This window comes from Photinus pyralis, unplaced genomic scaffold (assembly GCF_008802855.1).
Source record: "Photinus pyralis isolate 1611_PpyrPB1 unplaced genomic scaffold, Ppyr1.3 Ppyr1.4_LG3b, whole genome shotgun sequence".
NCBI classification, from domain to species: domain Eukaryota; kingdom Metazoa; phylum Arthropoda; class Insecta; order Coleoptera; family Lampyridae; genus Photinus; species Photinus pyralis.
The window spans coordinates 15,544,610-15,560,968 of NW_022170510.1; the positions used below are offsets into that span (position 1 = coordinate 15,544,610).

At 35.9% G+C, this 16,359-nt stretch overlaps 2 protein-coding genes across 9 annotated transcripts in view; both read left to right on the forward strand.

The window, feature by feature from the left end:
- The window catches only part of LOC116166312 (homeobox protein abdominal-B), a 441,837-nt gene that overhangs the window by 262,343 nt on the left and 163,135 nt on the right, over nucleotides 1-16,359 (forward strand). The window lies entirely within an intron of this gene.
- On the forward strand, nucleotides 3,326-16,316 carry LOC116166311 (tyrosine-protein phosphatase 99A-like). 3 transcript variants are annotated; one of them, XM_031481235.1, is made up of 12 exons: nucleotides 3,326-3,662; nucleotides 3,718-3,915; nucleotides 3,966-4,246; nucleotides 5,854-6,107; nucleotides 6,162-6,442; nucleotides 6,498-6,712; nucleotides 12,290-12,337; nucleotides 12,477-12,602; nucleotides 12,648-12,814; nucleotides 12,866-13,160; nucleotides 13,213-13,506; nucleotides 16,041-16,316. In XM_031481235.1, exons 1-12 carry the CDS (start codon nucleotides 3,560-3,562, stop codon nucleotides 16,314-16,316), a joined length of 2,538 nt encoding a protein of 845 aa, XP_031337095.1. In that variant the 5' UTR covers nucleotides 3,326-3,559. The 3 variants fall into 3 exon arrangements, with proteins under 3 accessions (XP_031337095.1, XP_031337096.1, XP_031337097.1); XM_031481237.1 differs by lacking the exon at nucleotides 12,290-12,337 and having other exon boundaries at nucleotides 3,328-3,662; XM_031481236.1 differs by lacking the exon at nucleotides 12,290-12,337 and having other exon boundaries at nucleotides 12,477-12,814.

The following is a 16,359-nucleotide window of genomic DNA, read 5'->3' on the forward strand; positions in this document are numbered from 1 at the left end:
TAAGATTAAGTTTTCACACACGTCAAAATTTGCATTGTCGTCTGTCGATTATTGTTCTTACAGTTACAGTTTGTTTAAACTATCTACCAATTCCAATTTATTTCATAATTTTAATTAAAGATTTTTGTCATTTGTAACTTGTTAGGGGATTTTAAAACTTAAAATGTTACCTAAAATAAATATAGTGCAAAAAATGCCGCCCTCTAAAGCTGCCACCCCTAGGCAAGTGCCTAGTGTGCCTATATGTAAATCCGCCACTGGTTCCAAGTAGGGAATGCAATCCCGCTGCAAAATCTCAATCCCGGCATTTGCGGGATTATTAGATGTTAATCCCGCGGGATCCCGGTATTTGCGGGATCTCGCAAAACTTTAAATAAATTGATCGAAAAAGTTCGAATTGTTTTGGATTCTACGCACCAAAATTAATAAGAAAAAGTGTTCTCCCGAGAAATTTTGGTGCAGTCGATTTTTGGAAAAAAGGAAGGTTATACACTGCCTTTTTTTGCCCCGAAAAAAAAATTGTCTCAGATCGACCCGGAAAAAAAATTTTCTTATAGAACGTGGCCTGTAGAATCCATAATTTCAAACAGTTCCAAGATTGGGCTACTAGTTCAAAAGTTACAGCCTTTTGAATTTTCTTTCGAAATTGGTTTCTTTTCTAGTCTATAACTTTTTATTGAGAAGTCTGATCGAAAAAGTACGAATTGTTTTGGATTCTACGCACCAAAATTAATAAGAAAAAGTGTTTTTTCGAGAAATTTTGGTGTAATCGATTTTTGGTGAAAAAGGAAGGTTTATACACTGCCTTTTTTTGAGGCCGGCAAAAAAAATTGGCTCAGATCGAACCGGAAAAAAAATTTTCTTGTAGAATGTGGACTGTAGAATCCATAATTTGAAACAGTTCCAAGATTGGGCTACTAGTTTAAAAGTTACAGCCCTTTGAATTTTCTTTCGAAATTGGTTTCTAGTCTATAACTTTTGATTGAGAAGTCTGATCGAAAAAGTACGAATTGTTTTGGATTCTAGAAGCGGAATGTTTAGAAGGGTCTCTAGGACCGCCGTGGGGATGCGGATATTCACCCCTTTTGTGCCTAAACAGGCTAATCGTTGCACTTCTATTTAGTTTCATCTGAACTTCGTGTGTTGAATCTAATCAGAATGCAACAATTATTCTGTTTAGGCGTAAAATGAAGATGATAAAATTGAGAAATTTCTTCATACTCTGTACCAATTTTTTGGAATATTCATATTAGGTAAGGCCTATTGTGATAATTCACCTACTAAACGAAAAGACCCCGCTTCTAATAGATGACGACTTGCATAATCCAAAAAATGTATAACTATGAAGATCTAAAGACCAAAAACAGAGATACGGGCATCAACCCGAAGAATAACGTAACGCTAAAGCATAACATGAAGGAATTTGTCACAAATCAAACGGGAAGAGACGGTTTCTTGTCAATTGTAACCTGAAAAATCCATCAAATTTATTTCAATCGAGATTTGACCACCAGAAAGAGAGATAAGAGCCACAATTCAAAGTAGTATGTAACGCTAAGCTTTATAGCAATAAATGAATTTGTCGCAGAAAGAGCCGACTCATAATGCATTTTGGCTTGTCGCTGTAGCCATGACACAGAGATAGAGCCATCACAGACCACTAATTTACTTTAAAACTTAGCAGCTTTGTTTTAAACAATGTTATTCTTATTCGCATATTTCCAATAAACATCATATTTGAGTATTAAGTAAATTTGTTACATTTATCAGGCTTGAGAGGGCAGCACCCATCAATGCTGCGCCTAATCGGTTCTTTACGTATGTTCAAAGTTGGACCAGGTCTTTGGGCCAGGTTTTGCGAAGTCTTCTCCAATGTGGATCGTTTGTGGGTAACTTTTCGACTGTTCGTTTCTATGATTAAGTTCCCATACGTCGGATCTCATTTCTAACTTATGGAATGTTTAGATTAGCGTGAATTTTGGGGTTGCTGACGTACCAGGGGGCATTTACCAGGGTTATTAGCATTTTGGATTCAAACCTTTGAATAATGTCGACTATCGTAGATTTTGTGCATTTTTTCACGTGAACCAAGATATTTGGTTTATGATGCAATGGGTATTTGTATATTATTTTAAGTTAACTGCAGGACAGATGTTGCGACGTGTTGGACGGACTTGGTATGATTAATCTTCGTTATCCGCTTAGCGTACCATTCATGGAGCAGGTTAAGGTGGGGTTGTAATCTATCTGAAGCAAATGCAAATGAGGTTGGTAGTGTTGGTTTCTGATAAATCTGCATTCTATATAAGAAAGAGCAGTGGCCCCAAGCCACTACCCTGAAGGGACTCCAGATTCAATAGGAAGGAAATTGGATTGGTGATGGTTTCGCGGAGACGTGTAGGTATATTAGATTCTTAAAATATGACTTGAGAATCAGGTAAAAGTTGCTGGAAAGGCATTTTATAGTTTTGAAGAGTAGACCTCTGTGCCATATCTTATCAAACTGCATTACAGTATTTCTTTCCTTGATGAATGGTGGAGTGACACTCACGAAATCCAAATTGATGATCGGTTCGTATTCAAAAATACGAACTGTAATAGATTTTGGCCTGTAGAATCTAAACAACTTTTAAATATTACACTCGACTCAAGTTCGTTCTTATACAGATTTGTAAATTTCCAAAAATATTACTAAATAATAAGCTCTGATTATTACGCGAATGAATGCTCAATTATTTTTTAAAAGATTTTATTGACTATTGTTTAATGTTTGTTTCAAGTCGACACAGCTAGTACCAAAAGAAATATCTTTTATACGACAAATGCAATTCTGGTCTCTGCGTGACATCTATTTTTCAGCTTATATCAAGGATGTTTTCGAAAATTTGAAAGGCTCGTAACGATTCCAATTGTGAGATTTGTATGACCAAATCGAGGCCGATCATTTTTTGTCACAAAATAATAGTATTAATTTTCAAATTGTCGACGACGTTGAAATTAGAACCACAGTGGGTATACATTAACCTCTAGGGGGCAATTGTATGTCTTTTGTTTGCGTATTTTGTCAACAATTTTTCGTGTATCAAAACAAATTATGTTCATTAATATATTTCTTCAAAAAGTAGATAATTGGTTAATTTTGATAGAAAAATGCCTGTAATTTTGCGTTTCTTAATATTGTATTCAGTAGCTGTTTGAAATTAGAGTAAAAGCGCCGCCATTTATAGTCACGTGCTCACATCGACCAGTCCTTTATTTCACTTCTCTGTGGTCTCTAGCTGCCACTATTAGACCGTCAGTGGTACGATAAGCAAATCTCCGATACTGCTCCGTTATACACAACTGTTAATACCGCTGTCTGGGTGGTGCAGCCGAATTGTTAATTGTAAAATTTGTTTATTAATAAAATGTGAGTGTTTATTATTTTTATGAAGGGAAATAAAAGTGTTGATTGTGATCAGGTTGGAAACGCGAGGATTGGAGATGGATGTGCATACTAATAAAGAACTTATTAAATGTTGATTAACTGTAAACCCTTTGTGTATAAAGTATATTTATAATGGATCATGTTGCTGTATGTGTCCTAATGGCCACATTGGCCCATGTAACAAATCAACATTATACGAGCACTACTGATGGTTACACTGTTATTGATATGGAAGGTATCTCTATACTGTTAATGCCTCGTTTGTTTTTTAACATCCCCTTCTGTTTCAGTACCCAGTAAACCGCTCAACATTACAGTTCTCGGTGTAACTTCTACTAGCGTCTATTTGAGCTGGTCTGAACCCTTACGTGCCAATGGACCAATCGACGGCTATCGAATTTACTTTATGCACGCGAACTTAACAGGAGTGCAAACTCATCGAATACATGGAGGAGGTTCTAATATACAATATAACTTAACTCAATTAAGTAAGACCTCACGTAATTTCCCACTTAGATTTCTAACCCTTTTATTTCAGAGCCGAATACAGAGTACGACATATGGGTTAAAGCATTTACGGCGAAAAATGAAGGAGAACGATCTGATTCCATCATTAATAAGACTGATATTAGTGGTCCTAGTCCGCCTATAATTTTAAATTTAACATGCCAAGCACAGGATACAATTTTTTTACACTGGCAAAGACCTCTAGAATCTCCAAGTACCATCGACTTTTATCATATTTATATTTATACTATCGGTGCATTAGTGTATGACAATATTACTCTTCCTACTTCTAAGGAACATTTGCAAACTTCGGTACGTATCTTTTACAAAATGCATGCATAATTTTGTGTTGTTAGTACACGTAGTTTAGACAAACGTAATGCGAAAGTTGTAAAAATGGATTAACTTATCCTAAAAATGATAATGGGCTACTACTTATATACTTCATCGGTTACAATATCGCCACTGCGCAAATATATTGGACAAAATACAAAATTGTTTGCTTGTGCATAACGCGAAAATATTTTTTGTATGTACAGGGTGCTCTATAAATGTGGTAATTTTTTTCATTTATTTTTTTGGTTTTTTTAAATGCAACACATGTATGTTTCATGGGATGTTGGCAATACTGTATACAAAACCACTTGCAACAACCATCTTTGACGCGAAACTTAGGACGCACCCTTCATCCTCTCTCGTTTGGAAATTATTTCTAAAAAAATAAAGTATGTTTATAGATTTTTTTTATTTTATTGATGAGATTTAAGGGATGATATGACTATCAATTTCTGAATATCTTCGGAGATAACAGGTGAAAACTGAAATCTGTTTACTTTTTATTTTCACATGACTTTATTTTTAAAAACTTTATGCTCTACAGACTGGCATGACTAAGTTTTTAGTCAGACGTTCTGGTTTTTTGGGGCTATCATCATCTTTTGTTTTAAATATGCACAGGCTTTTTTTCTATTTTTTTGATAGAGCTTGTCATTCAGAACACCAGGGGCCAGATTCTTGACAGAACAGCTTCCTAGCTCAAACCAGATATTAAAAAAAGTCCTACATCGTTTATACCTAATGTACAATGGCAAAAAAAATTAGTAAATGACATGTCAAAATTTCATCAGTTTTCCGTCTGTATGTATGTACGTACTGTACACAATAAATGAATATATATAGTAATAAACACAAACAAGATTTTAAAAAAAGGGCAACAACGTGAGGCCTGAGGTATTATAATAAAATTATCGACTATCACGAACTAATTAGAATAATTTAATAAAGGGTACATTTCGTTTTTGTCTGAGTATAACAAACACATGGAATTCGGAACAGAACGATAATAGGTGGCGGATTATATGTTATAGTTTCGAACATTTTTGCCTAGAAAAGGTATCAGTTTCAGGAGATGACTTATTGAGGTGTTTCACTGCACCTGCATAAGCGAGACGAATTGAGGTGTAACGGTCATTTCTTTTGTGAGTTGCGGCAAACGATTATCAGTTCTGTAACCTTATATTTGAATCTCATTTAAGTAATTTATATACAGGGTGTCCAATTTTGTAATTAAAACAAAGCGAACTCATTGTTTTTATGAGTTGTGCAAATAAGTGTCAGCAAATCATTTCAAAATTCTCACAATTCTAGAACTTAATTATTACTCACCTTTTTCGCCTCACGAATGAATTGCACGTAGGGAAATAAGGCAGTTTGTAAATACTTCCCTATATCTAAAATGAATGATTTTCTAAGAAAGTGGAAAAGGGGGATTTCTACAACCATTGTTAACATTTTTCAGTCGGCTTTGATTTAGCGGAATTGTCAAGAAGCATTATGTCTAAAAATAAAACAATTAAATTTGACGTTTATGCGTAGTATAAATATTTTGTCCTATGCACTAACAGTTGATTTATTTGTAGTATTCCATAAAAAATCTGACAACGGACATGTTATACCATGTACAAATTAGCGCAGCCTCCTACAGCCATTATACTGATAAGTTAATTGAAGGACAACTATCGGAACCAAAAGAGGTTCTGGTACAATCAAATTGTGATAAAATTCAACAATACATGAGGCACACAACTAACGAACTTAGTGCGGGCATGATCGCCGGAGTGGGTTGCGCCGCATTTGCATTTTTGCTGTCAATACTAGCCTTCTTCATTTGGAGGTAATATTTGTACTGCCGGTAAAGCGATTTACACATCCTTTTTGTTACTTGTAGAAAATGTTTCCATTCTACGTATTACTACTTAGATGATTTACCTTGTTCGGTTCCGAGTACATCATTAGATTGGAATGTGGCCTCTGATCCCTCTGGCGATTATAAGGGTGCAATACCGGTCGATATGTTTGGAAAGCATGTTGCCGAATTACACGCCGATGGGGACATCGGCTTCAGTAAGGAGTATGAAGCTATTCAATCCAATCATGATGAGTATTCTTCGGAGCATTCTCAGCATACAGATAACCGTGCTAAGAATAGATATTTAAACATCATTGCGTGTAAGTTTCTACGTTTATGACTGATGTGTCGCGATCTAAATTGTTTAATTTTCAGACGACCATAGCAGAGTCCAGTTATTACAAATGCCAGGCCAGAAGAAAAATATCGATTATATAAATGCGAATTATATAGACGGTTTTCAATGGTCAAAGGCGTACATAGGAACTCAAGGTCCTCTACCTTCGACGTTCGATTGTTTCTGGAGAATGGTTTGGGAGCAACGAGTCACTATCATTGTCATGATAACGAATCTCGTGGAAAGGGGAAGGGTACGTCTGCTGTCTTGCCAATTCTTTACTTGTTAGGGTGCTATATATGCAATAATATGCATATTACAAAAGAGAGAAATTATCGCAGTTTTATATATGGGAGGCCCCCCCCCCCCAATTTTTTTGCCATAAGATGGCGTACTCCGATAATGTAGATCAGAAATTTTTTGCATCCGAGGTATCTTACAAAAAATTAAGGATTGTTCCGAAAAAGCTGTTATGTCGACTCTTTTTTTTGAGATTTTTGAGGATATGCTTTCAAAATGAAACATTTTGTACTCTCATAGTCTAAGAGCTGTCATGGGGTGCGACATGCCTCGGCGCATGAAATAGATTACCTTGAAAAAATTCAATTGCTGCCAATAAAACAGAAGCCCAACCGTCAAGAAGGCGCCTTGGCGGACGATTAAATTTTCCAACTAAAACACTGTGCACGGCTCAAAATTTACATAGATACCCAGAAAATTGTCAGAGGTGAATGCTAAATAGGCCAGTCAAATTAGGAAAAATAGCGGAAATAATTGAAAGAAAGCTGAAAATTTGTATAGAGGTACATTAGGACTTGTATTCGAACATACTAAAAGTTGGGACCAAAACTCCAATGGCTCGAGCCGCCATCTTGGAAAAAAGGTGCTCCAAATCACTTTTTCGCTGATATCTCGGTAACCGTGCATTCTAGCAAGTAAAGTTTTATATGAAAAAAGAAAGATAATAAAATTTTGTATAAAAAAGATGGTACGCACTTTTTTTGTATTTTCGTTATTTACGTCCATATTCCACATTGAATATAGAGCATAATCTTTTTTCAGATGCAGGTGCATTACTTTCAGCGCTCGCGTGCTTTAAACATATGTTTAAAAAATTGACTGACATTGTTAAGGCCTGTTGATCACCTAAGAGAAGGAAACAATACATAATATATTTATTTTTATACTATACAGGGTGACAATTTGAAAACTTACCACCCCCCATATCTCAGTAAATAAACGAAATATTTAAAAAAATCAAAATCCGTTTCGGTAATTCAGAGGGGGAATCACAATGACATAGTTGGCGACGCACCCCCTCACACCCCCTGCGCCCCAGCGACCCCAACTTTTAAATCCTAAATAGTGACCCCCCATGTGTGATACGTCGTTGGAAAGCTCTGAAAAAATGCTTTCCAACCATACCAAATAGCATTACATTTAGGTTAGTAATTATCGTGCAAATCAAAAAATAAACATGGAAAAATCGTATTTAACTTGAACTTCCAAAGCCGACTCGACAGCAACTCATTTTTGATCGCCAGTTATAATCTATTCTCAAACTCTTGTCGAACCTTTCCAATGTTGGTTTTGCAATATTTCGACATTCTTGAATTTATTATTCTCTGTCTTAGTTCGTCTATGTTCGCCGGTTGCGTTTTAAATACGACAGATTTCAAATGTATCATATTAGTTTATTTTTTGATTTTCACGATAATTACTAACCTCAATGTAATGCTGTTTGGTATGGTTGGAAAGCATTTTTTCAGAGCTTTCCAACGACGTATCACACATGGGGGGTCACTATTTAAGATTTAAAAGTTGGGGTGGCTGGGGCGCAGGGGTTGTGAGGGGGTGCGTCGCCAACTATGTCATTGTGATTCCCCCTCCGAATTACCGAAACGGATTTTGATTTTTTTTAATATCTCGTTTATTTACTAAGATATGGGGGGTGGTAAGTTTTCAAATTGTCACCCTGTATAGCCGAATACAAAAGATACCTGCATAAGGAAACTAAGAAAAATAAATATTGCCAAAATCCGAAGTCGTTTGAACTACTTGTAATGGATATGGAGCATTTACAAAAAAATATAAATCAAACTTGACTTCATTTCATAAAAGAAATACTAAAAATAATAAACTAAACTAAACAATTCCATTAACAATTCGCGAAATAGTTCATAGCGCTGTTCCAGTATCCACATCTGAACTTTTTTCGTGAAAGCGGTATAGGTAGATATCTTTTTCATTTCGCGCGGTAGAATGGAATAAAGCCTTGGAGCAATGTACTGAGCACATCGTTTACCGATTGTTTTTCAGACCTTGGAAAAAGTTTATTATTATGGTCTTCCTGGCGTGTATAATGAGAGTGCATGTTGGGCAGTAATTTTGGATGTTTTTCTGAACTGGAGGATTTTGTTACAGTAAAGTTGGCGTAAATTCATTACATTTGATTCCTTATACAGGGTGGTGCCTAGCGCAACGCAGCACAGGGATGTCAATGGTAATTTCTTTATAGTCACTCCCCTAATTATTTTAGAGCAAAAGTCTAAAGAAGTTTTTTTAGAGAAAAAAGTACTGCATCTGTTCATTTTTCAATAAAACAGATATGCCTTGGAATTACCTAAAAAATCAGCGATCACGTTTCATTATTTGCCTTTGACGTTTATTAAATTTATACTTGTTTATAAATTAGTTAATCATAAAATTGTTTATCATGTATTTAACTGATGAGAAATGTTAAAGTTAAAGTTGTTTTATGCTGGAAATAATGCCCGCCAAGTAACGTGTGTATTTAGTGTTAAGTAACCCAATTAGCCGATTCCAAGCAGTAGGTACGTACAAGATTACCGAATTAAATATAAAAATCGTTGAACGTCAAACAACGATAACTTAGATGCGATGCGCTTGTAGTTTGTTAAAAGATTCCAAAGCATCACTGATTTATAAAAATGTAATTTTTTATTTTGTCGATTTCTACGATTTTGAAAAACGGAAAATTATAAGTAATAGCAAAGAGGGGTACCGGGTACTCTTTGGTAATAGTATGAACAGATGCAGTATTTTTTTCTCTACAAAAACTTCTTTAGACTTTTGCTCTAAAATAATTAGGGGAGCTAGTAATTGACTATAAAGAAATTACCATTGACATCCCTGTGCTGCGTCGTGCTAGGCACCACCCTGTATAAGGCTGTATAAGGATTCACTATAGCATAAAATACCCCCAGCCAACAATTCCATACATTAACAGTGATTGTATTAACGAGAAATACAAAACACATATGTTGAGTGAGTACGATAGGTCGTAAGTGTTTAATTTTAGATAAAACTGCCCTTCTCTTCACTGGTCAACAGGCCCTAAAATGTCAACTAAATCAATTTTTTAAACATATTCATGTTTAAAGCACGCGAGCGCTGAAAGTAATGCACCTACATCTGAAAAAAGAGTATGCTCTATATTCAATGTGGAATATCGACGTAAATATCGAAAATACAAAAAAAGTGCATACCATCTTTTTTATACAAAATTGTATTATCTTTCTTTTTTTATATGAAACTTTACTTGCTAGAATGCACGATTACCGAGATATCAGCGAAAAAGTGATTTGGAGTACCTTTTTTCCAAGATGGCGGCTCGAGCTCTAGGAGTTCGTGGAAATTTGATCTAATTTGACTGTACTAAAAAGGTTGTCAGAAGCTGCCAAAGTTGCGAAAATATCGAACAATTTACTTCTGACAATTTAAATTAACCCTGTTTGCGTATGCATCAAAGTATGTATGTGTCAAGTGTCGGAAGTTAAAGTAGAAGACAAAATCGGGTTTCAAGTGTGAGAACGCATTTTGGCGCGGCGCAGCATCGGTCCGATTTTTCGAGTTTCTCAAATAAAGTACGAAATAGAGAAAATTTTATGAAATTTGATTCATTTGAAATGACGGCTTACTATTTGAAAAGAGAAGCCAGGGGTAGGGAGAAGAGCATTTTCGTAGGGGATCAAGACGGTAATTAAAATACCTTAAGTGAAGTTCGATCATATGCAATCTTCAATCCGAAAATATCACTCCCCACCCTCCCTCTTTGTCTCTACCCATTTCCTACATTTCAGTCCACTCCATTTTATCTCCAAAGAATGGGTATAGAGGGGTAATGGACGAGTAAAATAGACGCGGGTAGCGGGAAATTAAAATCTAATTCTCTAAACATAATGTGCAACAATACTTGGGTGTACTACAGGGTGTATAATCTTAAGTGATACCTATTTTCGGATTGGATACTTTATATAATTATGATCGAATTTCACGGTAAGTTTGTTTCATCAATAATTTTAATGTTTTAAAAACGACATTTTAATTCCGAATGTTTTCAAAGCCTTCTTCGGATCTTTGTAAATTTTTTTTAATTTGTTTTATGTTTGTGTACCTTTGTTTCTTTTCCATATTCTTCAATTTTCGTCATTTTCAATTTTTGAAATATTTCTTAATTTTTAGAATTTATTAAAACTTAATTCGATTTTTTTTATTATTGTTTAGTTATTGGGTGCACTGATTTTTAATTTGTGTTTATTTATTTTAAAATTGTATGTGCATCAGATTTTCATTTTTCCAAATCTAAATTTGTTCAATTTTTGTTTTCAAATTTCGTTGAAATTGTGAACTTTTAATTGGTTTTTTTTAAATTTTTTTAATTATAGGCATATTCGAACTTTCCAAGTTTTCAATTGAGTTTTACGATTTTGTCAGTTTTTAGAATTTAGAATCACTTGTTACTTTATGAATTTTTCAAATCACCTAAATTCTCCTTTTTTGTCAGCGAATTTTTTTAATTTCTCTTCATTCATTTTTTCTATTTTCTAGTATTTTGAATCTTGATGAATACTGTTTTAATTTTTTTATAAATATTCCGAATGTCCCGAATTTCACGGAAATGTTTTTTTTTGCAATTACTGCAAAATAAGCGTATTTTTTAAACTCCTATATGTAATAGAAACTGATTTATTTTAATTTTGCTAAACTTTCCACTTCCAATGAGATAAATTGTCATCCATGCTCTAAAATATATATGGTGTGAAAATCAAAAAAAAGCGACCGATGCTGCGCCGTGCGGCAAAATGCGCTCTTGCACTTTGCACTCAATTTTGTCATACTCTCTAATTTCTGACACTTTGCACATACTTTGATCTATACAACTTTTTGGCGTCCCCTTTTCTGACAAATTTTTTTACTGCTTCTTCTCATGATCCTAGATTCTGTGCCATGCACGTTTTTTTGTTTGGGAAATTACTCGTTTGATCTTCCGCCAACCCACCTTCTGGCAGTCGGGATTTCGCTTTATTGGCAGCAATCGAATCTTTTCTAAGTAAAATATCTAATGCACCTAGGCATGTCGCACTGCGTTCAATTGGCAAAAAATATTTGTTTCGTACCTTGTAGAAAAAACTATTTTTTACATACAATGCGAACGTAAATAGTCACCTCTCTCCCTCTAAATTGAAAACGGTTTGAGATATTGATTTGAAATTTGAGTGGTGGGTATAGAATAGTACTTCTTAACATAAAATCGACAGTTCCGATTTCCGAAATACCGACAGTGGCCAATTTTTTTTGTGGAGAAAGGTTCATGTGATACCTCATTTCGGAAGACTTTATCCACGGGTTTTTTCAGTTTGGTAGGGCTTTGTCACTTTTCAATTCCACATCCTCCAATTTGAAGAATAAACTGGCAAAATATTTACAAATGTAATGAAGAAAAAAAGGCATATATTAGTAGTATATTATTATCAGTTAAGTATCTTTTTATTTTTTCAGTTTTGTAATTATGTTTCACCTTTACTAGGGCACTGTTGCATTTCCGTTCGTGCAGTGCGATACAGGTCGTTACGAGGTATTTCTTTTTGTAAAACAAGGATTGTTGTGCATATTAATTTGTTCTATTTGGCTGTATCTAACACGCATTGAATGTTGGTTTAATATGCGTTTTGAAATTTCGAATGCTAGTGCATGCAAATTCCTTCATGTTTTAGAGGAAGTGTGATATGTATTGGCCGAAAGAAGGTACAGAAACATATGGTGTTATACAGGTTAAACTAGTCAAAGAAGATATAATGGCAACATACACTGTGCGGACGCTGCAAATACGGCATCTTAGGGTATTCATTAGCCTAGTCTACGTGTGCTACAATAATACATTCCAGATCAAAAAGAAGAAAGCAGCTATGGCGGAAAAATTAGTGTACCAGTATCATTACACAAATTGGCCCGATCATGGTACACCCGATCACCCTCTGCCCGTTTTGCATTTCGTGAAGAAATCTGCATCGGCCAATCCGCCGGACGGAGGTCCTATAATTGTGCATTGCAGGTATTTCTTAATTTACTTGGGCCATTATCTAAACATTGGGCAATTTTGTAGTGCCGGGGTAGGGAGAACAGGCACTTACATTGTCTTAGATGCAATGTTAAAACAAATTCGTAGTAGAAGCGAAGTAAATATATTTGGATTTTTACGGCACATTAGGAGTCAACGAAACTTTTTAGTACAAACAGAGGAACAGTATATATTTATTCACGATGCTCTGTTAGAAGCAATTGAATCAGGTGAAACGAATATTAAAAAAGAACAAATCCCAAAATATGTGCAAATTCTGCAAAGTAGTAATGTTGAGGAAAAAACAGAACCATGGAAGCCATTAGAGTATCAGTTTAAAGTCGGTCGCGCCATCTACACTGTTCCAAATCTTACTAATTTTTTCATTTCAGTTAGTAACAAGTTTTCAATGTAAGGATTTTAATGTAATATCTGCCAATAAAGTGATTAATAAGCCAAAGAACCGAAGTGAAATTGTTTCGGTGGAAAGCTCTCGAGTACATTTAACCCCTAAACCTGGAGAAGACGGCTCCGATTATATTAACGCCACATGGATTCAAGGCTATAACAGTCTTAGAGAATTCATCATAACGCAGCATCCTATGAAAGAAACCATTAAAGACTTTTGGCAAATGGTTTGGGATCATAATGCACAAACTATTGTAATGCTTAGTATAATTGATGAGGTAAGTTCCAAAATGTGTGTCTTCTTTAATTTTTGACTCAGCAACCATAACACAGGAGGATTTTAAATGATTTTGCAAAAAATTTCTACCCCAAAATGGCGCACATTTGTTAGGGTATCTGGATCTCTATGAAAATGAAAGTAACGAAATAAAGTCAGGTTTTGAAAATTTGAAAAACATTTCAATTGCATTAGGTTGTGATGAGAAAGACGTGATTAGGCGGCGAGCACCTAACGGAGAGTAGGTACCGTCGAATTTTCAAAAATTAATTTTTGATTCGTTATTTTACTGATGAAAGGTATCCACATACCAAATTTAGTGAAGATCAAACTTTTTCCACCACAGTATGAGCTAGGAATTTTGGGAAGATGTTTGAAAACAAATGGGCATGCCTAAAAATGATCCTCTCATATGTATTATGGTTAGTAAAAAATGCTTATGTTGGTACCCTCTACCCCCCTAGTTTTTTTTACATATCAATTGAACCTAATAATTAAAATTTAAATGCATTTAAAAAGAAAGGATTCTCTGAAATCATGAGATGTTTTATTTATATTACTTGGCAGTTAAGGATATTGTGCGATAAAATGATGTCATTTATACCGCAAAAATCGTACTCCAACGGGGAAATCTGCGTGTAGTATTTTGGATTATCTCAATTGCGCGTATAAAAAATAATTTAAAACGACCGAAGTACAAACCGCGCCCTATAGCATGGCGAATAACGGCGCAGACGGAATATTTATTCATTTATGGCCTTTATTTTTAAGTGGGCGGGGTTTCAGCCAAGAGTGCTCTACCAACCCAACCTACCGTAGTACCGCAGTCGAACTTCAACTCAACTGCGCCACGCTGGCCAACATTGGCAACTGACGGGAAAGTTTGCCAATTAAAATTTCTACTTTAGTGGCGTACAGTTGCGCGTATCTTATTATATATCATGCGCATCCAAAGCTCTTTATGCTATAGCGCGCAGCGTGTATCATTTTTGACAACTTTACTCAAATTACCAAATTTTTTAGGTGAAGGGCAGAGGGTACCGTCCTGTAACTCGACACAGTGTGTTTGCCACTAGCTTTCCTTTTTCTTGTAAAAAATAAAATTTTGGCTATAACAGCTCGTGTTAGTGTGATGTGCCGCAGATAAAATGTTTTTTTTAAATTTTTAAACATGTCTTTATTGACGTGGCATTGGTGTACACCAGTGGTTCCCAACTTTTTTTCAGCCGGCGACCCACTTTTCCTTATCGAAATAACTCCACCCCAACAATTTTTAGATTTAGGTAGAAATCTGCAGTGATCAGCGCACGCCATCTATCATCAACCGGCTTTATGGCTCAGTGGTAAGAGCGTTGGGTTATAAATCCGGAGGTGGGGGGTTCGAACCTGGGTTGAGGTGAATTTTTCATCTGTGGCGGAGATGTAAATTACCTTAGACCAGTTCCGAGTATTCTACCGGCTACTCCGAATTAGGTTTTCCTGCAGTTTTCCTAATTCCTAATACCGGAGTAGTATAGACCAACTTAAGACCTTCTGCAGAGGCACCTCTAAATAGCATTATGCGGGTCACTCTGTAATTGGGCGCATGCCTGTTGAGGACCCAAAACTAAGAGAGGGATAATAAATAAATAAGCCTTGCATTCCTACTGCAAGTGTTTCGTTTTAGGCTGGCGAGAGGGCGTCTGCTTGTAACCTTTCGAGAAACCGACTGCTATCTTTGCGTACTTAGTATTATTAATAGTGCTCACTTGGCGTGGCCTTTGATGATGGATTCTGGATTACCATAGGAGGGTGGACAGGCCTCAATTTCAGGCTTTTTGTACCACCTCCCTTCCTAAAGTCGTCGCCTGACCCCTCAACGTCACTGTGTAACATCCTCTACCAGATGAGTTGTTGTGAGTTGATGTGTTTGTTTAGTTTGCAGTGCCCAGGAAGTATGCCCACGAATAGCCTCAGGGTTTTTTTTGATAACCTTGTGCAAAAACTCTCCAAGCTGCGAGATGGTTCTCTAAAGGTTTCTCTCACATGGCTACATTCTAACATCATGTTCTACGTAGCGCAGTGCTGAGTTTAGGTGTTTCGAGTTACTAAGTTGTTTACAGTTGGAACTGCAAGTGACAGAGCCGGCTCTGGACCATAAAACACTTGTTTTGAGGTCAGTTAGGATAACTCATTCGAGTTCTCATTACTTTCCGTTTCATCACGCCCTTTGACCCATGCGAGCTCAAGCTACTTGCTGTAGTGCATGGTGACATTCGAATATTTTACAGTGACCAAGTGCCTGCAGCCCTGCTGTCACTGGAAATTCTGATAGTTTTGAAAAACGGAAAATTATCAATAATAGTATGAACAGATGCAGTATTTTTTCTCTAAAAAACTCTTTCGCGACCCACCAGTTGGGAACCGTTAGTGTACACACCTCCTCTCTCCACAGAGGCGTCCGGTGACTGTTCATGTTATAATGTAGATTTTTTTTTCAATAAATTTTGAGATATTTGAAGAGGCGAACGTTTCATAATTATTATCTGTCGCTAGGAATTCGAAATGTTTTGGCCTACCGAGCAAGAAAGCATAGATTCGGATAACTATAAAATAAAATTATCGAGCGAACAAACAGAGGCGACGTACGTAACACGAGACTTCGTGATGCAGTCTTTGCAAGACGATTATGAACTTCACGTACGTATGGTGCATTGGACCAATTGGCCCCGACAGTGCGTCTATATTTCTGAAATATTTCAACTACCTAACGCTGTACAGGAAACTCAATTGGGATATCAAAATGGGCCGGTGGTCGTCGTTGACAGGTAATGTGTCAAATTTTATGTCGAATCCTCATTGAATGATGATTTTA